Consider the following 27,938-nt stretch of genomic DNA (forward strand, 5'->3'; position numbering starts at 1 on the left):
TTTGCTGGTTTATGCTGGTCCTTTGCTGGTTTAAGATGGTCCTTTGCTGGTTTATGCTGGTCCTTTTGCTGGTTTATGCTAGTCCTTTGCCAGCACATGACCAGCATAAACCAGCAAAGGACCAGCTTAAACCAGCAAAGGACCAGCATAAACCAGCAAAGGACCAGCTTAAACCAGCAAAAGGACCAGCATAAACCAGCAAAAGGACCAGCATAAACCAGCAAAGGACCAGCATAAACCAGCAAAAGGACCAGCATAAACCAGCAAAAGGACCAGCATAAACCAGCAAAAGGACCAGCATAAACCAGCAAAGGACCAGCTTAAACCAGAATCCCAGCGTCAAAACATACCTAACCAGCATATGCTGGTTTTTTCAACAGGGAATAAAACCCCATCAATGCCCTGAGTAGCCTAAACCACAGACTAGTAGTGGGTTAGCAACTAAACACATGAAAGATAATGACGTTGAGGCTGAAAATTCACATCGAAAGTGTTTTGAAATGCACATTTTTATTACTAAACTATATTTTTATATTCATTAAAATGTTCGGGGTGTTTGCAAAGTGGTTCAGTATCAGTTATTAAGAAGTAAATAGTCAAACAGAAGGAAATAATTTTAGCAATGCTAACGCTAAAGTAAAATAGCTGCCATATTGATAAGGTTTATTGGTGATAGGTGGTTGTTAGGGTATTTGGCTGGTTGTTAGTTCTTTTGCTCTGGTTGCTGTGCTCTCGATCAACGCGTTAGCATTAGCATCACCCAGTGTCCCTGTCTAGCAGGGGTGTGCTTAAAAATCTGCATATTTTCTGAATATCTCAATGCAAATTAGTTCTCCAGAGAGACATCTTGCATCATTGGCTTGTATCAGAGCATAAATAAATCCATTTGCTGATGACTTTGTGTAAACAGACAGTAATAAACGTATTATGTGACAATTAAGTGCTTTTAGCAATGACAAGCTTGATATACTCCACAACTGCAGCGTGAATGCCTCTAATTTGCTACGTCAAAGCATTTCGCAATATATACATGTCTTGTTATTGAGGCTGAATTATCTCTCCTGCAGTCATACACAAAAAATTGTAACATATATATTACAGAATATAATAGTAACGGTGACACTTGCAAAAAAAACGCAAGATCACCTGCGGAAAATTGATATAACCTGAGAAAGGCGTAATGAAAACATTATTAGATTGTTTGAAAAACACTTGAGATGCTCTTCAACTCATCCTTCAAGTATTTATAGAACTTATCGGTAAGTGCTCCCGTCTCAAATCCATTTCATCCCATTTACTCAATTATCTCTTAGTTTGCTGATCTGAAGACCTGGCAGTGATGTACTGCTGAAAGCGCAGAACCACAAAGTGCCTCACTGCAGAAGTGAATCTTCAGGTGACCTTGAAAAAGAGGGATGAGTGGTCAACGTGGACTTGACACAGATGCTCATACACTGCAATACTTGGATCATCTGACCTCTAAAATACTGTTGGTTTGGCCTTTCATGCATCGCTATAAGTGAACCCCATGACTTTTGTTTTGGAGGTCTGGTCTACTTCTACGCTGTAGATAATTGCTGTAAAAACATAATCTTTTACTTAACAATATAGTAAATATTGTACAAATATCATTCGTAGCTGACTGAAAGTTTAATTTGCAGTGTCGGCAAATGTATATTGGACATAAAACATTCGAAAACCTCTCAATAGGATGAAATAATGATGCAAGAACTGTAAATACTGACACTCAAAACTCAAAAGCTGTGAAGAATTGCACAACTGTGTGGGTTAAAAATGGGGGCGGTATCTGAAGGACAAACACAACCGCCTTTCAGTGCAGTGAAAAATCTATTTACTCTCAATTAAAGAAAGAAAAAAAAAGCTCATCCTTGTGTCGTGTTGGTTTGTTTGGCCTTAAAGTTTGCATTTGAAATCTCAGCATAATTCACATTAACCAGGCTGTGAATGACATATGTTCTTGTTCTCCTCATTTCCTTCACTGAGTTGGGCCAAGCCGAATTAAGGTGATGAGAAAGCCACAGTGATCCATCTCTAGCTTTTTTACTTTGACTCCACGATCAGGAGGCCTTGGCCTCTAACACATTCAAATCCCTGGCATATCTTCATGATGCACAAGAGCTTATTTAAACACTTCTTATTTGAGTGAAGCATGCCACAGCTGAACATTAATCTCAATGAGTTATTTTGATGGTGTAACAAATGCATTACAATCCATTAGACTTGTTTAATATGATGTATTTCAAAAGAGTAACTTACATAATTTGCCTATGTAAGAGTGCAGAAATATGAAAAGAGCTACGGTGGAAGTTAGCATGATGGCTAACATTGTTAACAGCACCTTAAAGTCATCTTTGATGGTTCTTCCACCAGATTTAGACCTATGGGGGAAGTTACCATGATAGTTAACGTTGCAAACAAAAGCGTAAAGGCATCTTTTCTGGTTCTTCCACATGATTTAGACCCATGGTGTAAGGGTATGACGTTCCTAAAAAGAACATTATTTTGTGTATTTGGTGTAATGCAATGTGTTTACACGGTTTAAGGTTAAAAAAACACATTATTTTCCACATACTGTACATTATTGTTTCTCCTCTATGCCCTGCCTTTCTGAAACGCGTCGATTTTTATAAAGCTCATCATTCTGAGAAGTGAGGTGTGCTCTGATTGGCCAGCTATCCAGTGCGTTGTGATTGGAATACTTCAAGCATGTGACCGAAATGTTATGCCCCATACCATATTTGGAAACAAACAGTGTCTCCATGACAACAATACTACAGCGAGAATAAAGGTTATGCCTTCTTTCTTTGCGTATACATTTGGGTGGTGTTATGCAAATCTTCCCACACAGTGACATAGATTTGTGGGAGTGTGTTTAAATGAGGCATTTTAGGAAGGCTTGGACGAGTGTTAACTTTTAGAGAGAATATATCTTTGGGTTTGAGACTTTAATCTTTACGACTTTACGTATCTTAAATATGCACGAACAGCTTGTAACACTCCAAAGACAAAGGAAAACATGAAATCGCATCATATGACCCCTTTAAATTTAGCATGATGGCTAGCATTGCTAAGAACACCTTAAAGGCATCTTTGCTGTTTCTTCTACCAGATTTAGACCTATGGTGGAAGTTACCATCAGGGCTCCAGACTGTGACAAAAACGGTCGCATTTGCGACCAAAAATATTAGTTTGCGAGTTAAGTTTTTGCTGAGGTCGCCACTGCATTTACATTGAGGAGGAGCCCAAACTACACTCAGTGGCTAAGTGATGCTTATAAGATGCAGCACATGACAGCTGTCGCGTTCGGTGTAGACATGGTGTCTGTGTGTGAGCAAAGAAAATGATCCGTATAAATATAATGATCAGTATACTAAACATCCCACATCCTGCGATGTGACTATCGCGGATGCGCACATCGCGATATTGATGCTGAAACGATATATCATGCAGCCCTAGTTAGCATGAATGGCTAACATTGCTAAGAATTCCTTAAATGTATCTTTGCTGGTTCTTCCACAAGATTTAGACCTATGGTGGAAGTTAGCATAATGGCTAACATTAGTAAGAACACCTTTAATGCATCTTTACTAGTTTTTCCACAAGACTTAAACCTATGGTGGAAGTTACCATAATGGATAACATCACTAACATCACCTTTAAGGCAACTTGCTGGTTCTTCCGTATGATTAAGACAAGTTTTTCATTTGAATTTGTTCAGGGCATTTTCTGGGAGGTAAAAGACAATAACTCACTCATTGCCCCAGTCCAGTCGTACGGTGATGTGGCGTTTGACTTCACGGACTTGATCCTGGGTCAGGTGGCCTGAAAGCAGTTGTCGCCTCAGATCAATCAACTCGTTCATCACGTGACGGAGCTTGTAAAAGAGGTCGACTTTATGCTTCTGTAGAGAAAAAACACAAAAACAAAAGGCAAATATTTATTTTATCCATCCACACATGACAAACGAGCCTCAAATTTGACCAGGCAAATGTACAGTAGTCGTATAATACATACTATAGTGCAAGTAAATGATCATTCTGCAAGTACATTCAGTGCAGATTGCAATACACACTTACTGAGTTTTAGATAATAAATGACACTGTACTACAGAATATCTCTTTCCCCGCCATTGACGAGTTATCTCGTCTTTTAGAAGAAAACGCTTCCCCTCCAAAGACAAAGACAGTTTTTACGGCTTTCCGTGTTTTCACTGTTATACACTCAGGGGCGCTATTACGCATCTTCTGAACGAGTACAAAACCTCCCGAACAAAAACACACGTGAACAGGACGGAGAAACAATGCATATGAAAAATAATGCGATCATCAGCAATAGACAGCATATAAATGAAAACTGCATAATGTTACGCGTATACATTTGGGTGGTGTTATGCAAATCTTCCCACACAGTGACATAGATTTGTGGGAGTGTGTTTAAATGAGGCATTTTAGGAAGGCTTGGACGAGTGTTAACTTTTAGAGAGAATATATCTTTGGGTTTGAGACTTTAATCTTTACGACTTTACGTATCTTAAATATGCACGAACAGCTTGTAACACTCCAAAGACAAAGGAAAACATGAAATCGCATCATATGACCCCTTTAAATTTAGCATGATGGCTAGCATTGCTAAGAACACCTTAAAGGCATCTTTGCTGTTTCTTCTACCAGATTTAGACCTATGGTGGAAGTTACCATCAGGGCTCCAGACTGTGACAAAAACGGTCGCATTTGCGACCAAAAATATTAGTTTGCGAGTTAAGTTTTTGCTGAGGTCGCCACTGCATTTACATTGAGGAGGAGCCCAAACTACACTCAGTGGCTAAGTGATGCTTATAAGATGCAGCACATGACAGCTGTCGCGTTCGGTGTAGACATGGTGTCTGTGTGTGAGCAAAGAAAATGATCCGTATAAATATAATGATCAGTATACTAAACATCCCACATCCTGCGATGTGACTATCGCGGATGCGCACATCGCGATATTGATGCTGAAACGATATATCATGCAGCCCTAGTTAGCATGAATGGCTAACATTGCTAAGAATTCCTTAAATGTATCTTTGCTGGTTCTTCCACAAGATTTAGACCTATGGTGGAAGTTAGCATAATGGCTAACATTAGTAAGAACACCTTTAATGCATCTTTACTAGTTTTTCCACAAGACTTAAACCTATGGTGGAAGTTACCATAATGGATAACATCACTAACATCACCTTTAAGGCAACTTGCTGGTTCTTCCGTATGATTAAGACAAGTTTTTCATTTGAATTTGTTCAGGGCATTTTCTGGGAGGTAAAAGACAATAACTCACTCATTGCCCCAGTCCAGTCGTACGGTGATGTGGCGTTTGACTTCACGGACTTGATCCTGGGTCAGGTGGCCTGAAAGCAGTTGTCGCCTCAGATCAATCAACTCATTCATCACGTGACGGAGCTTGTAAAAGAGGTCGACTTTATGCTTCTGTAGAGAAAAAACCACAAAAACAAAAGGCAAATATTTATTTTATCCATCCACACATGACAAACGAGCCTCAAATTTGACCAGGCAAATGTACAGTAGTCGTATAATACATACTATAGTGCAAGTAAACGATCATTCTGCAAGTACATTCAGTGCAGATTGCAATACACACTTACTGAGTTTTAGATAATAAATGACACTGTACTACAGAATATCTCTTCCCCCGCCATTGACGAGTTATCTCGTCTTTTAGAAGAAAACGCTTCCCCTCCAAAGACAAAGACAGTTTTTACGGCTTTCCGTGTTTTCACTGTTATACACTCAGGGGCGCTATTACGCATCTTCTGAACGAGTACAAAACCTCCCGAACAAAAACACACGTGAACAGGACGGAGAACAATGCATATGAAAAATAATGCGATCATCAGCAATAGACAGCATATAAATGAAAACTGCATAATGTTACAGAGTAAAATGTTGATCCAGGAAGTGGTATATGTCTGTGCAAGCTTTGGAGGTGTTGATGGAAGCGATGTACTGGATTTATGCTTTGATAATCATACTGAATATTATCCAGATGCAGTTTTTGATAAAAATTCGATTTTCTCACCTTTTTGCTCAATTTTATGAAACCTACCCTATATTTGAGTATAGATAAAAAAAGAATGCTTTAAGCTTTTTGTTTAAAAGTAGAGGCTCTGATTTTTATTTTGGTGTATTGCTTGGTGTAATAAAATATCAAATTTGAAGTGAAAATCATTAAAATCGCTGGCGGTGGCTGGCAACTTTTTTCAAAAATGCTGGTGGGGAAAGAGTTAATACTTGAAATTGACTGGCTCCTCAAAGACTGCAAGTATTACCATATACATCCACCATGGCATTTTTATGGTACTTCAAAGTACTCTAAAGAATGGCATGGTATTAGCATGGTACCATGTCCAAAACAAAATTTCCATGTCCAACAATCATCAGATTACAGTACGTCACTTCTCAGATAGTCAATGACCCAATAAATATGAATAAATGCGACTAAAATGGTCTAGTTGCCAAAAACTAGTGCCGACCAATGGCAATAGATGCCTACATTGGTAACACACTGGTCCAACATAACAAACGTCTGTTGCCGCTGGTTGTCATTTGTCAGTGTAGCGTAAATTAGCTTTGAAGTGACAGTCACACTAAAGGCTGATTTATACTTCTGCGTCGGACCTACGCCATAGGCTATGCGTCAGTTTTCATTTATACTTCTGCGTCGTTGTCTGCGTCAATGTGCAGTACACATGCAAACCGCTAGTCTTCAGTTTCCACAGGTATGTTGCTGATGTAACCCGCAGTACCACGGTAAAAGCCGAAGAAGAAGTGGCTCGCCGGAGAAGCATTATAGTCGTGACGGCACCAAATAAATATCAAATCATTAAATCATTATTTAAAACTACAAAAAGGAGACAACAACGGAACAGGAGAAGATGGCATTCTTTCAATCTCCACAAGGACTTGTACCACGGCAGATCAACATTGTTCGTCGCGGACAACTACTGATGCATAATGCTATGTAGTATAATAAATGATAAGACACTTGTTCTTTGCTTTGTTTTATTTTATATAAGAAGGTGTAACATTAAAATATATTAAAGTGCACATAAACACACACAAAACTCAAGTACATACGGAGGTAGGGGTTCTAGCAGGCCAATGACAGCGCTTGTGGTCTGCGTAGAATTGATGCGCTGTTAGATTTTTGGAGAGGTCCATGTCAGGCTACGGCGTATGGGTGTGCGTCTATGCGTAAGCTACGGTGTAGGTTCAACAGAGAAGTATAAATTGGGCTTAACAGCATTCATATTTGAAAATAATTCTCTCAACTCTAATTAACTTTGTTTTACGTGTCACTGAAATAAGTGACTTCAGGTCACTCTGCTTCTACAAAATCACTGTCAGTGTGATTGGCACTTTATGCTGCATTCACATGATGTTGGAATTACAGTACTGTAGGTAATCAAAGCCACAGACAGTCAAAGAAGTGGAACAACCACTGAGCATCATCTAAGCACATGTCCCAAACCGCAAGGCTTCCCCTCAAAGTTTGTGTATGATGGATGATAACGACTCCCTCATGGGCACTTGGGGAGACTTGCAGCAGACAGATCTATGCGTTTGTCACATCGACATGCTGTGCCGGCTGTGCATGTGGTCTCCAGCGCCCTCCATCACCGAAACACCTCAGAACTTGAGTTTGACGTGCTCTTGAAAACAAAGAAGGTTGATGTGGAGTTTACATAAGAATGTTCCCCTGGATACCCACATATGTAGCATCTGTCAGTATGTCATTCCACAGTCTGTTAATGGTGAAATCAGATGGGATTTGGCCATTCAAGTAAAAGCCACATCCATCAAACTCCCTGTTGTATTTACTTGGATTTCTGTACAGGATAGGGATGGAACGATTACCGGTTTCACGATAAATCACGATAAAATGCCCTGACGGTTAGTATTACCATTTAAAATTTAATTATCATCAAAACCGTGTTTGATTATCGCGCTTTTGAAAACTCGCGGTAAATCCTGTCCAGCCAGCATCAGTCTGACGCAGAAGCAGCATGCAATGTTGTTGTTGTTTTTTTTTGCACGAGACGAAATGGCGGAAGGCAGTGACAGCGCTCGGGAGATTTTTCAGCCATTTAAGAGAACCAAATCGGTGGTCTGGTCGTATTTTGGCTTTTACAAGAGTCCTGAAGGCAATTTAATCGAGGACGGTCACCCTGTCTGCTGATCTTGCAAAAAGAAAGTCGCTGCAAAAGGGGGAAACGCATCAAATTTGCTCAGTCATCTTCATGACCACAACCCACTGTTATATAGCGAATGCAAGGTAACTTTTACCTCAATACCAAAACTAACTGGGCAAATAATTGGACAAAAAATATTGATTAGAGATATCATTATCTCACTTGTTTAACGCAAAGCTTCCGTGAAGAAAAGTTGCTTTGAGCCAAGACGAACGAACGTTCAAACTATCAGGTTGACATTTAAGGGATAATGTATTGTATATTCATAGTTAACTTATTACATGGAGGAAACCATATGAAATAAATGTTTCACTCTTGCATAAGATCAAGCAGCTTGTTCAAAATAAACTTTAGCCACTCGTTTCTAATGCTGGAATCCTTCAAAAGAGGAATGGCAGGTGCAACACAGTCAGGAACAGCACATTGTTTGGCAAACTTCACCGCCATATCTTACTCTTATTGTTTAGTCATATGCCACCTGGAATAATAATATAATCGTCTTCTGGTGCACAGGAATTCATCCAACTTCCTCCATAACCAGAAATCTGGGAACAGTCTGTAATCAGAAATTTCATTAGCTTAGTTGCAATGAAGAGTCTGTGCATAGTATGTAAAACACACACACACAAAAAATTAAATAAAAAAAAAAATATTTATATATATATATATACAGGTGCATCTCAATAAAGTAGAATGTCGTGGAAAAGTTTATTTATTACAGTAATGCTATTTAGCTGGAGAGCTTCGATGGAAACTCACATGCAAAGTACCATTTGTGGTCTGTGCTTTAGGGAATGCAGCTGAAGAACACTCAGTGTGTGAGTGTGTGGGAAGAGGAGCTACAGCATGTGTTGCACCGAGCTGTGTGAAGAACATGTATTTATCACACTTTCCACAACTGCATGACTCGCATGCTTTAAATACAGAGACCGGATTGAGCTACAGTACAATGTGTCAGAATCACATTTCACCATGTCCAACTCTCATCTTCTCTTAGGTTCGTATTTGGTGGAACTGTAATATATATATATATATGAATATATATGAATTAATTAACTAATAATGTCTTATTAAAATTTTACGTAATATATATAATTATGTAAAATTCGATAACACATTTTTAACACGCATTAACACAATATTAATTCATTAATTAATATATATTCAACAAAATACACTACACTGCATAAACTGTATGGCTCTCGCCTTCTACTGCAGTCATAGAGAGCAATGCACCTTCAGTGACTTCTAAACATCAGCCTCCACTGAGGATGGCGCCTCAAATAGCATCAACGCGTTTCTCATTAAAGCCCTGTTTGTTTAGGTGGTTAAATGACCCATTATAAACATTAGCTCTCATGAAAACACAAAACTATCACGTTCATCTCTTGTTCTGTGACTTCTGGCTTTTAGTAAGACACTGGGTGGATACAATGGACGCTTCTGAGGAAGAACTAATCACAGGATCAAAGTTTATCAGGTTAGTGGCACTGAATTTTGGCTAGATAGTATTAGAATTAGCACATAGCAGCAGCACATGCAACTAAACACAACATGCTAGTGAGCCTGAAGTAAAGGATGCAGTGGACTAACTGCCATTTTATAGACAGTATTAAAGAAGCTAGTGCTGAAAACAAACACAAATCCAAATTCAACACGTTTGTCTAACAGGAAATGGACATATTATACCAAACATGAATTGTAAACTATAAAAAATCAATTTATTAGCTTCCTGTGTCCTCTATTTGAGACTCTTCAGTCAGTGATAGAGTGTGACTCTGTGACTAAAACTTAGACTATTAGCTAAGGAAATGCTAGCGGGCGTAAAGAGAGAGATTTGCGTATATATATTGCAATGTGGGCAGATCAGCGGAAGACCAAATGACAAAACGAATACAAAATAACAGGATGACCATGTGCATAATGAGCCAACACACTTGAAATATGAGTTTTGTGAGGAAAAATCATCTGAATGCTTCATGGGAAAACTGCCACATTTGAGACTGAAATGCACCATTAAATTCAGGGTTGAAGATTTGAATCATTTAAATCAAGACTTTCTTTTTATTTTTTAATGTTAAATCTTCAGGGTGCGTCAGCAGTTTGAAGTGATTGTTAGCTCTACAGCATCACATTAGCACAGTCAACTAGCGTAAAATGTTCCAAAATAGCTTAAAAACCATATGTGTGGGTATGTTGCGAAGGTAATAGGTAGTTGACACTCAATGTGTGGATATGAGAGCAAGTGTATGTGCGTTAACTGGCTAACACGCTAGCGTCAAACCTCTCATGGCCCGACATGACCTTTGCTCAGGGCACGCAATCTCACTTTACTCACAGTTCCACGCTGCCAAGCAGGACTGTCAGTCAGTCGGTGTGTGTTTGCGTGTCTTTGCTCCGGGTCAACAAAGGGCGGTGGAAATGACAGACCATATGGGAAGGTCAGACAGTATTGTGGCGATTTCACAGCGAACACATTCAACAAACTGTTCAGAGACCTCAAACAAACCTCATGTGACTTAGATGATTTGACTTAAGCTAATTCAGCTTACAATTATTAAATTCAAGTTAAGCTCAAACAATATTTGATTCTTTTGAAGTGATTCTTTTGAAGCAATTCTTTTTTGATGAAACTGAAATGAATAAATACATTTAATGAATAAATTAAATTTAAAAGCTTTTGGAAATCTATTTTACTATCAATAATAGTTCATACTGCAATATAAACCACCTACAACATCCTGGCAACCATATAGCGAAGGACCCGGCAACCAGTTTCGATTAATAATTAACGCTTATCAACAATAATGTTCAGCCATAATGTACAACAGCATTTGACATAATCTATAATAGATAGACACAATAAATTATATTTATTATATAATAAAACAAAATGAAGCATGAAATGTCAATCAGGGACTTCTGGGAACACAGAATAATTGAATTGAGTTCAGTTATTGAGTTCAACATGGTCGGTGAAATGAAATGAATGCATCATGAATCAGATGTCCCAATGTGTCTAAAGATCCAGTCCAGGAATCTGAAGAAGGTGAATCAACTTTCCACCTTCAACTGCCATAAACATTTTAAAGCGATACTCTATATTCTGCTTAACAGTGTCTTGGAAACATGAGGATAAGAAGCTGCTAACTCGTGCAACCCCAAGTCACTTAGGATAAAAGCTTTGGCTAAATGAATAAAGATAAACAACTCTTAAAGAGATAGTCCAACCAAATATTCATGTTGCAAATGTGTTCACATTGTGAAAAAAGAGGTGTTTTTAAAACCTTTTTTAGGATTTAATTATTAGCTTTCCATCAACTCACAAACCCCTGCATTTCCCTCACGAACCCTGGGAACTTAAACCAAAGACATTTGTTTTTTAATAAGACTACATTTTTGTCTGAATTTCAACCTTGAAAGCCCCAGTTCTCATATATACTTCAAGTATATATGGAAAAGAACAGCCAGGATATTCTTCAAAAATCCCCCTTTTCTGTTACGTCAAACGTAAAGGTTTGAAACGACATGAAGGTGAGTAAAGGATGACAAAATTGTCAATTGTGGGTGAACTATCCATTAAACATCAAAAATAATGTATTTTCAGAAACAAGCATAAAAGACTTTACTAGTAAATACCAAGAATTCTCATTACGAAATGTTCTTTTTCATACAAAAGTGTAATTAAAATTGATGAAAAAATTTGTAAACAATGACAGAATTGTCACTTGTGGATGAAATATTCCTTTAAAAAGAAAAAAAGATGCGAATATTAGCGAATACCGCATTCATGTTGTGAAATGCTCTATTTTTCGTACAAAAGTGTCATTAAATGACAAATTAGTTTAGAATGACATAAGGGTATGTAAATATTGAAAGAACTGTCATTTGTGGGTGAACTAGTCTTTTCAACAGCAAAAAAAGCAACGAGCGAAAAAGACATGGATATTAGCAAACACGAGGCATTGATGTTGCGAAATGTTCAATTTTTTTCGTACAAGATTGTAATTAAACTGGATGAAAAATGAGTTTAGAATGACATGAGGTTAAGTAGACAATGGAAGAATTGTCATTTGTGGGTAAACTATTCCTGGTAAACAGCAAACAAGCAAAACAAGTGAAAAATATGTAAATATTAGCAAACACTAAGAATTAATGTCGCGAAATGCACTATTTTTCAAATAAAAGTGCAATTAAACTTGATTAAAAATTAGTTTAGAGCAGCATCAGGGTGAATAAATGACAGAATTGTCATTTGTCGATGAATTTGTTTTAAACAGTTAAAAAAAATAGATAAAAGACATACATTTTAGCGAACACTGAGCAATTATGTTGCAAAATGTTCTTTTTTCGTACAGAATTGAAATTAATCTTGATGAAAAAATTAGTTTAGAATGACATGAGTAAACAATGACAGAACTGAAATTTGTGGGTGAACTTGTCTTTTCAACTGCAAAAAAGCAACGTGCTAAAAATGTGAATATTAGCAAATACTGAGCATTCATGTTGCGAAACGCTTTATTTTCGTACAAAAGTGCAATTAAACTTGATGAATGAGTTTAGAATGACATGACGATGAGTAAGCGATTACAAAAATTGTAATGTGGGTAAACTATTCCTGTAAACACTAAACAAGTGAAAAAGACGTAAATATTAGCGAATACTAAGAATCCATGTTGCGAAATGCTTTATTTTTCATACAAATGTGCAATTAAACTTGTTTAAAAATAAGTTTAGAGCAGCATGAGGGTAAGTAAATGACAGAATGGTCATATGTGGGTGAACTTGTTTTAAACAGCTAAAAATACAAGCGACAAAAGACGTAATATTAGCGAAAACCGCATTCATGTTGCGAAACGCTCAATTAAACTTGGTAAAATTGAGAATTAAGATATCCCGACATGCAACAAAAGACAAACGCTTTGCCGCATGCCACGCTGTTACCACGGCAACTTTCGTAGAGCATCACATAATGATGTTAGTCCACTCAAAGGTCGTAACCCTGGTCCTACCTGCGGGCCTGACACAACTACGAACACAATATCTACTCTGTCAAACAAGACCAGCATGTCTTGCAAACTGCATCAACACAACGTACAATCTCAAATCGCTAGTTTTGAAGGTTAAGAAAGGAACGCCACTACTTACCGCGACAGTCCGACACGTCTCTTCTCCAGCCTCTCCCGTGCAGCCGCTCAAAACGTGCGGAAATCATAGGCTGTCAAATACCTCGATCCCTCTTTCTCTGCAACTGGTCTCTCCGTCTCTCGGTCTCTATCACACGCGCATTCAGACACACGTTGCCACCCACGTCAACCAGGAGCAGCGCACGGTATACATGTAACTCTCTCTCTCGCGCAACTCTAATTTATCTCAAATCTATTTTGGACACCACATATGATTGCTTTCCCTCTTCCTGAAGTCTTGCTTTTCTTTCTCTCATTGTATTGGAGTTACCTAACTAGCGCTGTGTGAAGCTCTCGGCAGCCCACACGCACACGCGCTCCCTCCCTCGCCGTCTCCCAAGAAACGCAGAGGCATGCCAGGGATTCTTGCCATTGGAGGAAACTGCTGCCAGTTTGCTTTCCAGAGCCGTGCTTCCCAAACACGCCGTCTTCAGCTGACAGCGATGAGCGCTAGCCTTCACAGTGACTGTCAAGATCACGCTAAAACATTAATGTCATGCTAATATCCAAAGACTAGAGTGGAACTAGCTCTTATAAAAGTTGTCGGGGTGTTGATAGGTGGTTGCTAAGGTGTTTTGGGTGGTTGTTAGGTGGCTGCTTAAGTGGATGCATAAGCCTTAGTATTGAATTTAAAGGGGAATAAAACGAGGCTGTGAGGAATAGACTTACAGTCTGTTCGATGACATATTGTATTAATGTCCTTGATCACGTAATTTTCACAACTTTCAAAACGGTTTAATGGAGTTTTTGCCTGCTTTGTTTTTCTTCAGAAAATTTCAGCAGCTGAAAAATGTTACAATGTTACACAACAGTACAATCCATTGAACACACACTGTTTTTTGTTAATTGAAATAAAGCTAAATAGCACACACAATATAATATAATATAATATAATTAATATAATGTTGTAATTGTAACTGAAATATTGGTTTGAGCTGAAATACTAAATGACTAAAACTAAAGCTGAAATAAGATACTAAATGTATATAATATATTACAAATGCAAGCACATAAAAATTATTACAACAAAAATGAAAACTAAAAATATTAAAAACAAAAGCAATCAATTATAATTATAAAATTATAATAGTATATACATAATAATAAAATGAACACACAAATAGTGTTCTGTACAGTCTACCAAATATAAAGCACGAGTATATATCTGGTAAAATAATCTATTTTTAATTGTACATTTTTTATTATTTTAAAATCATATTTTAGGTATGATTATGTGCCATTTTGAACATAAATTTGATATATTTTACATATAAGTGAATATTGGCTTTACAAACTAATGTACAGTATGAAAAAGGGGAAATTATGAAAACTGATTTTGAAATTTGGTAAAAAAAAAAAAAACTTACATTTAACAGTGCTATAAAATTATTAGTGGTTTAATGTTTTAAAAATATTTAGTAAGATATACTATGTATATCCACCATATCTATATATCCATCAATAATGAAAAAAAGTCAAATATCTCCATAAAACCTCTCCATATGAAATATATAATATTGTTTTACATTTAATTTTATAACATTGTTTTACATGCTTCGAGTGAATAGGTTTTACAACCTAATGTAGGCTGACAATCTTGAAGATTAAAATTGAGATTTGCTAAAGATTACATTTAACAGTGTTATCCAATTATCTGTTATTAAATGATGTTTTTATACATTAATTTTTGGTGAGCATTAAATTACAATAAAGGTAATAAAAATAGGGGAAATTAGCATGATATATTTATAAAAGATATACAGTAAATATCCAATACAAAGCAACATACTGTATATATATCAATATTTACAATACTGAAAAAGCATATCTTAGCAAGCATTATAATTATACTAAAAATCACAAGTAACAGCAAACCTCTGCTCAACAGACCGCATGATTTGAATATTCATGCTCGAACATCTCTAAGCACATTCCTTAGCCAACACCACTAATGTGTTGGGCTTGATTTTCTTCTTCTGATTCCACTGAGACGAGAGTCCAATGTGGCGTCTTGGCAAGCTGACAGTGTTCAAAGAAAACTGCGATGTGCTACCTACAATCATAGTGATTAGACACAAGTTGCTGATTAAAGCGACGAATCAAATCCAAGCCCACAATCTCCGGCTATTCTGTCCAGGTGCAGCTATCAGATTGTTCAAATATGGATTCCAGAAAGGCTTTGTCAGATTGCGAGGCTGATATTCTCACTCACGGATGGGCATTACAAATTGAGTGAGTACTTGAAAACAGCAAGAGATCCGCAAGCCACACTAGCATCTGAGCGGCCATATTGTTATGGAGGACCAGTCGATCTGGGGCACTGATGCTGAAACGCATCCATATTGTGGATGTGGATTTACACTTGCCACACAGAAACGCTTTGAGTCGTATGTAGTGTTGGGGAACTTGGATGAGTTGAGCTCCAAAAGATGTTATTTATGCATGTGTTTCCAATTGTATTTGACAAAACTAGTAATTCAATTAAAAAGAAATAAAGAAGAGTGAATGCCACACAGACAAAGTGCGGGTCACATTTCACCTAAAAATCAGAGAGGAAAAAGATAAAAAATAACTTCTGCATAAATAAAATGAGGCCAATTTTAGGACAATACCTATTTTTTACTTGTATTTTTTGTATTATTTACATTACATTTCAGGCCAGTTTTTACTACAAAATTCTTATGACTATTGACTAATTTTTTTCTTCTCTAAGTTCCAACAAGTGCTGTGTTTGATACATAGATATGACGATGTATCGTCACAGAGATTTGACGATATTAGTATCGATACAGTTGGCCCTGTATCGATATTGTGGCACTTGTGCAGCAGCGGACCGCGCTTAATTTAAATACAAGAACAACGTTTAAAATTGAGTAGAAAAGTGTGAGGTTTCTAAAAAATAATGAATAGAGCATAACATATTAGCTACAACAAGGTTTAATCTTTAAGGTTTAGCCTGATATAAAGAGACATAATAAAAATATCTGCTAAGTGTGCTACTTATCTTTGTCAACCTGGCAACCATGTGCTCTCTCTTCACTGTGGATAAACGCACTTGCTTTCTGAAAACACCGGTAAGCTTGCAGTTTAGCGCTTTCCACCTCTATATTCTATTCTCAGAAAAGTGTAATTCATCAAGTGTTCATTTATGAGAGAGGCACTGTATAAGTATGAATTACCACCATTTTGCCGCGTTTCTCTATTAACAGTGAAGCTGTGGCTTTAATTCATTTAGATACAATGATGTTACCAGCTCCTTGTTGAGAAAGATAATGTAGCTCTTGAGCGATTAAGCTATTTAGTTGATAAAATTGCGGTGATCTGTGTGAGTGACTGAGCGTGTGTGTGTGCGTTATATACAGAAGACAGAGCATTAGTTTAGAACTCTTCTAATTTTTTTTTTTTAAACGTAGAGAGTGTGTTAATTTTTGCAATGATAACCTACCAGCAATGTAAATATGATTTTTAAAAAATATATTACAATGAGTACTTTACAATATAAATTTATTAGAACGAGTACATTATTATTTATGGGCTTAAAAACAAGATGCAAACAATCAGAATATTGTACCTGGTAGGGAGTGCCCAATGTAAACATGAAACATATGCCATTACCTATAATGTGGTACAGTTATGGAGGCCCTTCATAATGCAGAGGTCAGCTGCATGCTCTGCCAATAGTTAGAAATGGCACTATAGTATGCAGTATTTAATAAGCAGTCTTGTATCGTGATGTGTATCGTATCGTGACTTTGCTGGTGATGCACAGCCCTAGTTCCAACATCAGTGTTTTTCATTAGATTGTCATGAATGCAATTCAGTAAATAAAAAATCAGCATTAATTAAAAGCAGTACATCAAACTACATAGATCATTAAATGCTTATAATTAAAATAATATATAATTTGTCTATTTCATAAATATATGGTATATGATAGAAACATTGTACACATTTTTCCACATTACAGTAATGATAACTACATTTAGGAGCTAAAATGTGCCTTATTTACTTGAAAAGCGTGTTGTAATCATATAAATACATAAATGGTTCTAGGCTTCATTTTCTTGAAGGAAAATATAATCTTGATTAAGAAAAAAAAATCTTAATTCTTTATCTTGGTTTTTGGAGTGAAATGTGACCTATTTTTATTTGATTTTATTATTTTGAGATTCAATCCAAAAACAACACATAAATAAATAAACAAACAAACAAATAACACAGATAAAATCAAAATAAATTGTTTTAAATTTTACAATAGAAATTTGGCATCACAACATTATAATGCATAGTAGGGAATTTATGACAATTAATTTTGAAATTTGCTAAATATTACATTTAACAGTGTTATAGAATTATTAGTGGTTTTAAAAATAAATTTTAGTAAGTTAATAATAATTATTAATAATAATAATTATTATTATTACATAATTAATATTAGTATTACACAATTTAAAAAAGGTCAAATCACTTCACTACTCTCTAAAACTGTCCATTACAGGCTGATTTAAGGAATCATTCATGTTCTAACATCTAAGTATTTAAAAATATAAAAGTATTAACATACAAAAAAAAGAAAACAAGTAAAAAAAAGTAACAAGCTTGACAATTGCAAACAAGTTGCCAGTGACATTTTATTTGCAATATTATTTCCAACACTGATCACAGACAATCGTCTCTACATGCTTCATTCATTACCGTAAATACTTTCTCAAAAAGAAACTTGCATGCAGATTATCGAAATGACTAAAGGTGAGTCCATCCTAAAGTAAGTGGTGAGCGAATGGGACAAACACTTAATATGATCACTCAAACTCAATCAACCAAAAATAATCTTTAATAACCTTCAAAACTTTGTCTGACAGACTGGTGAGCAAAATAAATCCTGTGAAGTCTGTCATATCTACAGCACTGAAAAGAACTGCAAAAATACTACTTTACAAATGTTTCAAACACTCTCCCCATCAGCCATTGGCTGAACAAACAGGTAGTCCTGCCCTAAACTCACACCATTGGTTGAGTCAGTCAGGAGACTAAAACAAGCAAACTGCACTTCAGTTTAGTTCCAACAGAGGTACAGAAATGACTCGAAGATTTATTTAGAGGAGCAAAAGGATTTATACTGAGAACATTGAACATTTCGACTGAGAACATTGCATTTCAAAATATATAAAGGTCGGACTGAAACAGCTGCAAAAAATAGTCCTGGATAATAATGCGTTGGGTTGGGGGTGGAATGAGACGCAATGCATTATAGGTAGAATGTGAGAGAGGTTTGATAAGTAGAAGAAAATGGTTTAAAGGAGAAGACAACGAGGTCCATTTATGTGTCCGTTAACCAAGCTTACAGCATGAAACATTCACAAAACTGGAATTTTCCCACTCGAACTGGATATATACAGATCACTAAGAAAGAAATATCTGCAATTTGTGGGTCTGTGGGTAGAATTTGATGGCACTGGAACGCAATACAGGAATCTTCGATGAGGAATAACCGTCATTTTTGAACATGTCACACGGCTCGCTTATCTTCGGCAATGGATTGAGACGTGACCGTCAAAAATAAAGCTAAAACAACCACCCTCCTCCATCCTATCTTTTGTCACTGTGACTCTAAATATAAAGTGCAGTCGATCCCAGATATGTGTGTTGTAAACCTGTTGGACACGCTGCTCCTTTATGCCAGAATTCACCGGAATGTTCCAGCTGAATGAGTCACTCGGAGTGAATCATCATCCCGAGTCTCAGAGCAGCAAGGAACCCAGAGAGACTCAGCTAATACTGTATTACACACCTCACGTCCCACCCTCACACATGTACAACCATCATCCGACTTTCCCCGATACAATATTGGGGATTTCTGCACACATAAATCACTAATGAATCCACGTGACATAAGCATTTGCATTCGGGAAGATGATGTTTTTAGCGTGTTTGCTAATTAAGTAATATGACATGAGCAAGAGCTGTTGGTTTAAATATCAGCATGGTTGCGATTTGTTCGTTGACACAAGAATCTGGGTAATTCACACCCATACTGATATATTCTGACCAACAGCATGATTGCATTATATTGTATTTATACAACAGTTCAATAAAATAAATGCATATAATATCTATTACAATATAAAATGTTACATGATTTATCTAATACATTAAATACACGCATAATATATTATGTATTTTAAATAAATACATATTTATTTAATTAGCTATAGAATTACAAAATTAGTATTTGCATTAATAGGTAAATAGAACTACATTAATACAATTATTAATAACTGAATGTAATAATATAATTTATTGAATACAGTAGGCCCTATATATCTAATTTTAGATACTATGTTCCCAGTTACTGTCTATTTTTAGTTTGTCATTGAAAAAGTTTCTAAACGAATGTTACATAAGGATAAAACATTGCATCCGAGCAACACAAAGTAGTTCCTGAATGAATGTCTTTAAATTAATCTGTTGAATGCATGATTCAGTGATTAAATCATAAAGAGTGATTTTTTTTCATTTCTGTATAAATCAAAGGTTTTGAACAAATCAGTTGAGTGAATAATTCAATAATTTGCTCATAAAGACAGTCAGTTTTTTTTTATTTTTATAAACAAATAATGAATCTGTATTTTAGTTGAAGGAATGATTCATTGACTCACTCGGTCATGTTTTGTTACTTAATCGGTGAATGATTTTTCGCTCATAAAGAGACTCACATATTTCGTTCCTGAAGGAAACTGTGCTTTTGAACAAATCAGTTCAGTAAATGATTAAATGATTCACTCGTAAATACAATCATTGTTTCTGGCATAAATGAATCAGTGTTTTTAAACTAATCAGTTGAGCCAATGATTTAATGTTTTACTCATAACAAGTTTCATATTTGAACAAATCAATGTTTTTAAACAAATCAGTTAAGTTAACTATTCAATTATTTTGTTAATAAAGACAATCACTTGTTTAATTTCTGAACAAATCAATTGAGTTACTAATTCAATGACTCACTCATAAAGGGCTGCATTTGAAATCACTTATTTCCATACTATATAGTAGGTGAAAAACAGTATCTGACAAAAGAAGCATGTCCAAATTTACAGTACTCATAAAAGAATAGGCAAAACGTACCCAGATGACCTACTACACCCCAGCGTAACTCTGAAGTGCGCATACAATAGACCCTTTACTATCCCATGAGGTCACAGGAGAGGATTTATGAATGGCAACGCGACGCAACTGACACTGGTACGTCACGTGACAATAACAACATGGCGAATGTAGTACGTCTAGATTACATTCATACTATACAGAACGTACTCTTTTTGCAGTCGCAAAGTAATTACTTATTCAAAAAAGTATCTACTCAAGAGAGTATGTGCTTTCGGACACAGCCAATCACTTGTTTAATTCCTGAACGAACTAGTGTTGTTCATCGAATCAGTCGAGTGAATGATTAAATGATTAACTCATACATACAGTTACTTTTTTCATTTCTGAACAGGGCTGCGTTTCCCAAAAGCATTGTAGTACATTGTACAAGTACACTGTAGACCCACTGCCACCACAGGAGCTATGATCAACTTAGGCTTATGATGCTTTTGGGAAATGCAGCCCAGATCAGTGTTTTAAAATGAATCAGCTGAGTCAATGATTCAATGATTTGCTCAAAACAACAGTTACTTGTTTCATATCTGAACAAATCAGTGTTTTTAAGTGAATCGGTTGAGTCAATGATTCAATGATTTGCTCATAACGGCAGTCACTTTGTTACATATCTGAACAGATTAGTGTTTTTAAATGAATCAGTTGAGTCAATGATTCAATGATTTTCTCATAACTACAGTCACTTGTTTACCGTTACTGAATTGTTACTTAAACAAATCAGCTGAGTTAATTATTCAATGATTTACTCATAAATAGTAATTTGTTTCATTCCTGAACAAAACATTGTTTTTGTCTGAATCAGCTGAGTGAATGATTCAATGATTTGCTCATAACGACAGTCACTTGTTTCATATCTGAACAGATCTGTGTTTTTAAGTGAATCAATTGAGTAAATGATTCAATTATTTGCTCAAAGACAGTCACTTGTTTCATATCTGAACAGATCAGTGTTTTTAAAGGGTTACTCCACCCCAAAATGAAAATTTTGTCATTAATCACTTACCCCCATGTCGTTCCAAACCCGTAAAAGCTTTGTTCGTCTTCGGAACACAATTTAAAGGGGTCATATGATGCGATTTCAATTTTTCCTTTCTCTTTGGAGTGTTACAAGCTCTTGGTGCATAAAGAAGATCTGTAAAGTTGCAAAGACTAAAGTCTCAAATCCAAAGAGATATTCTTTATAAAAGTTAAGAGTCAACCACGCCTACCTAAAACGGCTCGTTCTAACACGCCTCCACATGTCTACGTCACGATGTGGGAAGATTTGCATAACGCCGCACAAATGTTCACGCAAAGAAAGAAGGCATAACTTTTATTCTCGCTGTAGTATTGCTGTTGCCGCCGCCGCCATGTCGTGAAGGCGCTGTGTTTCGTTGTGAAAGCAAAGCTACTTTGGTTGGCCTTTCAAAAGAGGACGATATCCGCTTCGTCATGCCTGGAGCTGATCTGTGCTGGTCGCTGAGGAAATACATCAACATCAATGCTGTGGATCGCCGGATCGGCTTTCTCCTTCATCGAATCCACCGGCCGCGCCGTTCTCAAGCCCACCCTCCGCTCACTCTAGGCCGCGGCTCACTCTAGGCCTCTGGCCTCCGCTCACTCAAGGCTGCGGCGTGTGACGCTGTTTTCCTGTGAAAGCGAAACTACTTTGTTTGGACTTCCAAAAGAGGACACGACTAGAAATCAGTGGTTAAGTTGTCTTTACAGTTTATAATAGGTTTTAATGTTTTTGTCTCGTCGCTCTGGCCGGACAGGGAATCACAAAATGGCAAGGGGCGTAACATTTCCGTCACACGCTTGAGGTATTCGGCCAATCACAATGCACTGGATAGCTGGCCAATCAGAGCACACCTCGCTTTTCAAACCGATGAGCTTTGTAAAAATCAACGCTTTTCAGAAAGGCGGGGCATAGAGGAGCAACAATAATGTACAGTATGTGTAAAATAATGTGTTTTTTTAACCTTAAACCGCATAAACACATTTCATTACACCAAATACACAAAATAATGTTATTTTTAGCAGCATCATATGACCCCTTTAAGATATTTTTGATGAAAACCGGGAGGCTTGTGACTATCACATTGACTGCCAAGTAAATTACACTGTCAAGTTCCAGAAAAGTATGAAAGACATCGTCAAAATAGTCAATCTGCCATCAGTGGTTCAACTGTAACGTTATGAAGCGACGAGAATACTTTTTGTACACGAAGAAAACAAAAATAACGACTTTATTCAACAATTCGTGTCCTCTGTGTCTCTCTACATCACCGTAGCGGCATTTTGGAGAATATGCGCTGAACGCAAACTGCGTACGCTATTCTGTGTCAACCACGCTATACGGATGCGCTGTTTTCGTTCCAATCAAAGCGTAAAAACACGTAGAAAACGTATCCTTGTGTCGTGGCTGACACAAAATAGCGTACGCTGCTTGCGTTCAGCGGATATTCTCCAAAATGGTGCTACATTGATGCGGAGAGACACAGAGGAGACAAATTGTTAAATAAAGTCGTTATTTTTGTTTTCTTCGAGTACAAAAAGTATTCTCGTCGCTTCATAACGTTACAGTTGAACCACTGATGGCAGATGGACTATTCTGACGATGTCTTTCAAACTTTTCTGGACCTTGACAGTGTAATTTACTTGGCAGTCAATGGAACAGTCACAAGCCTCCCGGTTTTCATCCAAAATATCTTAAATTGTGTTCTGAAGACGAACGAAGCTTTTACGAGTTTGGAACGACATGGGGGTAAGTGATTAATGACAACATTTTCATTTTGAGGTGGAGTAACCCTTTAAGGGAATCGGTTGAGTTAATTATTCAGTGATTCACTCATAAATAGTCACTTGTTTCATTCCTGCACAAATCATTATTTTTGTCTGAATCAGCTGAGTGAATGATTCAATGACTCGGGCATTAAGACAGCTAGTTGTTCCATTCCTGAATGAATCAGTATTTTTGAACAACTCACTTGAGTGAATGATTAAATGACTCGTCCACCAAGACAGTCACTTGTTTGCAACTTGAATTTAAATGTATAAATCCATACTTTAAGACAGTCATCAGCTGTTTAGATATAAATATGACTCCTCAAATAGAAAACAACTGAATATCCAAATATACCTTTTGGGGGCACTTTACAGTATTGTGCTGAATTTTAAGTGTGGTTGCGAAAACTCTTCAAGACAACAAAAACATTAATATCTTCCAAGGAAATACTACTCTCAATTTGAGATGCCTACAGGCAGTCTAATGTGTTTTTCCCCTCTTGCATTGATGCATGATAATCCAGCCTTTCATTTTCATACTTGTGGAAGTCATAACGTTACAGTTGAACCACTGATGGCAGATGGACTATTCTGACGATGTCTTTCAAACTTTTCTGGACCTTGACAGTGTAATTTACTTGGCAGTCAATGGAACAGTCACAAGCCTCCCGGTTTTCATCCAAAATATCTTAAATTGTGTTCTGAAGACGAACGAAGCTTTTACGAGTTTGGAACGACATGGGGGTAAGTGATTAATGACAACATTTTCATTTTGAGGTGGAGTAACCCTTTAAGGGAATCGGTTGAGTTAATTATTCAGTGATTCACTCATAAATAGTCACTTGTTTCATTCCTGCACAAATCATTATTTTTGTCTGAATCAGCTGAGTGAATGATTCAATGACTCGGGCATTAAGACAGCTAGTTGTTCCATTCCTGAATGAATCAGTATTTTTGAACAACTCACTTGAGTGAATGATTAAATGACTCGTCCACCAAGACAGTCACTTGTTTGCAACTTGAATTTAAATGTATAAATCCATACTTTAAGACAGTCATCAGCTGTTTAGATATAAATATGACTCCTCAAATAGAAAACAACTGAATATCCAAATATACCTTTTGGGGGCACTTTACAGTATTGTGCTGAATTTTAAGTGTGGTTGCGAAAACTCTTCAAGACAACAAAAACATTAATATCTTCCAAGGAAATACTACTCTCAATTTGAGATGCCTACAGGCAGTCTAATGTGTTTTTCCCCTCTTGCATTGATGCATGATAATCCAGCCTTTCATTTTCATACTTGTGGAAGGCTCAGATCAAAAATACCAAAAAGAATGATTATCACAGAGTATTGTCTTTTAGTGATCAAGTGGAAAAACTCCCTCTTGTTTCCTTTCCCGTTTTTTTTGCTATCGTTTTTCCTCCACAAACACACTCAGGCTATCCGTCAGGTCATCTCCGGGCATCTTCTGTTCTCTCGTTTCGCTCATCAGTGATTGATAACACAACTGCACAACTAGTTGCTTAGCAACCTTTCAAAGAACTGCAGGGCAATGCAGGAGAATTTCTGACGCTCCAAAACAAAACTATCTGCATTAGCAAACACGTAGTGCTGATAAACAGTGAAGTGTTATGCTTTAAGACAGTAGACACAGTAAACGTTAAGATAAACTGCTATTTTGAGCACATGTAATGTTGAATGCTATCATAAGTGAGCATATCTGATTCAGTCAGTGAATGAGTCATTAGACTGATTCAAACCAGTTGTCTTTTTGAGTCTTGAATCAACCAGATTAGACTGGGCCATTCTTAGCGACAGCATAGCGTTAAACAGGCTGAAACATTATCATTAGGCTCAGTTAACAATAGTGCTAAATGCTAAAAATGCACAGGAAGTGGAGTAGAATTGCCATGGGAAGGCGTTGATGTGCCTCATTCTGAGTACAAGATGTGCGGAAAGAGTTCTCTGGATTCTCGTGGCTCTGGAAAATTCTGGTTCGTCTTCTTGCGTTCGAGACGCCCCGCTGCGGACATTTGTGAAATTTGCTTAGACAAAGTGGGCACTATGGTGGGCGAGAAAAGAAGAGAAAGTGAGACAGACGGAGGGAGGGAGGAGGAGTAGAAGAGATGTGGCTAAAAAAGAGAAACTTAAAACTTTAAACTTTTGTTCCTTTTATTTTGCACAGGCAGAAAGGGAGGTTAGGATGTGGGTTAGCATTTCTATTAAGGGCTTAAGGGCTCAGGCACTCATATATTTATACATGTATGAGATAATCAATACATGTAGATATACGTTTTAGGAGTAATATAAATAAATGTAACCAACATTTGGGACATGTTTGAATAATATGGAGGGCCAAATTACTCAAAATGAGATCATTAACTCTTTCCCTGCCAAATACTGAATTTTCCGGGTTTCCGTGTTCTCATTGTTATATGCTCGAGGGTGTTATTACACATCTCCTGAATGAGTCTAGAATGTCCCGATCAAAAACACAAGCGAGGAAGACAAAGTTTTTATGAAACTTTCCTACATTCAAGTTTTGATTTAAAAAAATAATGCTTGAACCTAGAATAAAACTGATTTATTTGTTTAAAAGTAGAGGCTCTTTTCATTATTTTTATGTATTGCATGTTCAGATATTCATAGAACAAAATATTCTGGGGTCCATGAAATGTTAGTGACTGACAATCATCAAAAATGCTGGCGGTGGCTGGCAACTTTTTTCAGAAACGCTGGCAGGGAAAGAGTTAAATAATTAAATATTTAAACAAATTAATAGATAATAATTCAATTGTCAATAAAACATCAAAACCATCAAATTAATTGTATTCAGGAATCAAACAAAAAACTTTCTTTGAGCAAATCATTGAAATATTCACTCAACCAATTAATTGAAAACACTTATTCATTCAGGAATTAAACAAGTGACTCTCTTTATGAGCAAATATTTTAATTATTTAGCCAACTGATGCCTTTAAAAAAAAACTAATCACTCAAAATTAAATCATTAAATACAACTTAATGTCCGTTGTTTTTGTTTTTTTTATTGGCAATCTAATTATGTATCTAACGATTCATTCAGGAATGAAATAAGTGGTCTTCAAGAGCAAATCATTGAATCATTTACTCAACTGATTTGTCTCAAAAACAAATTACTCAAGATATTATAAAAGTCAAACCATTAATTAATAATTAAATTGTTAGAAAAAAACATTAAGTTTAATTATGTATTTAACATTTATATAATGTATTTATTTGTTTATTTTGAGTAATTTGGCCCTCAATAAAAAAAGTATTTAAATAAAATCATTAGATAATAATAATAATTAATGAAACCATTAAAATGATTAGTTAATTACAATAACACAAATTAACCTCCAAATTAATTGTATTAATAATTTAATGATTTATTTAAAGGGGTCATAGGATGCCCATTTTCCACAAGTTGATATGATTCTTTAGGGTCTTAATGAAAAGTCTATAACATACTTTGGTTAAAATGTCTCAATGGTAGTGTAAAACAACACCCTTTTTACTCTGTCAAAAACAGCTCTTTTCAGAGCAAGCTGTTTTCTTGTATGCCGCTTTAAATGCAAATGAGTTCTGCTTGCCCCACCCCTCTCTTCCGAGCCACTCTCTGAGAGACGGTAAAAGATTCATAAAAAAAACGCATACTCACTTCTTCAGTAGGTGAAGCTGGATCACGATTGATTCGCACGAACATAAACACATTTAGGTAGATCGGGGGGTGCATTCCTTTCAAAAACAAAGGTAATACACTGCGTCTTCAGCGGCTCAGATGTCAGGAGTAAATGATGACTGCTATGTTCATTATTACATCCAACAACAGAACACCTCAATCGCTTAGGAGACATTGTCTACATCAGCTCTGGCGGTGAAACAATGGCAGACTGTTTACAGCTCACTCAGGGCGGGTCTAAGATAAAATGCTACTGTCAATCAACTATCGTGGGAGGGCCTGGGTCTGTGTGACATCACACAGCATGTCTCCGACATAGTGATAACACTCGTTGCCTTCTCTAGTGCAGCTCAACCAGGTCTTGTCCCATTCGTCGGTATTTGTGATATCACAAATCCTGGAAAATATGCATTGTAGTCCAAACGAGTCGTTCGTTGTAGTTTTTGAAAAGTGATTTCTGTTAAATAAAATATCTCCTTTTGAAGTGGACTTTGAGCTTTGTTACTTTGCAGATCTTTTTTATGCTCAAACAGTAACATCACAGACTAACTAAAGTTGAAAAAGTGAAAAAGCATAATAGGACCCCTTTAATTATGTTTTCAATGATTCATTCAGGAACAAAATAATTGACTCTCTTTATAAGCAAATAACATCCATTCATAACAACTAATCAAAAATACTGTTCAAAAACTTGTTCAAAAATACTGATTCATTCAGGAACAAAACAAGTTTATGAGCAAAATTTTGATCAAAAACAAATGACTCAAGATTGAATAATCACCAAATTCAGTCATTTTTTTTATTAAGTTTATTTATGTATTTAACAATTTATTAAATTTTTTAACAATTTT

The 27,938-nt window shown here is 36.4% G+C and overlaps 1 protein-coding gene across 14 annotated transcripts in view; it reads right to left on the reverse strand.

Annotated features, from left to right (window-relative positions):
* The window catches only part of LOC107592830 (dedicator of cytokinesis protein 3-like), a 275,733-nt gene that overhangs the window by 106,407 nt on the left and 141,388 nt on the right, over nucleotides 1-27,938 (reverse strand). For 12 of the 14 annotated variants that reach the window (XR_001610031.1, XM_016282388.1, XM_016282400.1 and 9 more), the window contains one exon: nucleotides 5,335-5,483. Coding sequence is in view for 13 of the 14 variants with exons in the window: in XM_016282388.1 (XP_016137874.1) it covers nucleotides 5,335-5,483 (149 nt within the window). In the remaining variant the exon portion in view is untranslated. Of the gene's footprint in view, nucleotides 1-3,773; nucleotides 3,918-5,334; nucleotides 5,484-13,414; nucleotides 13,747-27,938 lie in introns of those variants that run through there. The other 2 variants (XM_016282397.1, XM_016282396.1) reach the window with 2 other exon arrangements.

Source organism: Sinocyclocheilus grahami, unplaced genomic scaffold (assembly GCF_001515645.1).
Source record: "Sinocyclocheilus grahami isolate Dianchi unplaced genomic scaffold, SAMN03320097.WGS_v1.1 scaffold159.1, whole genome shotgun sequence".
In the NCBI taxonomy this organism is placed as follows: domain Eukaryota; kingdom Metazoa; phylum Chordata; class Actinopteri; order Cypriniformes; family Cyprinidae; genus Sinocyclocheilus; species Sinocyclocheilus grahami.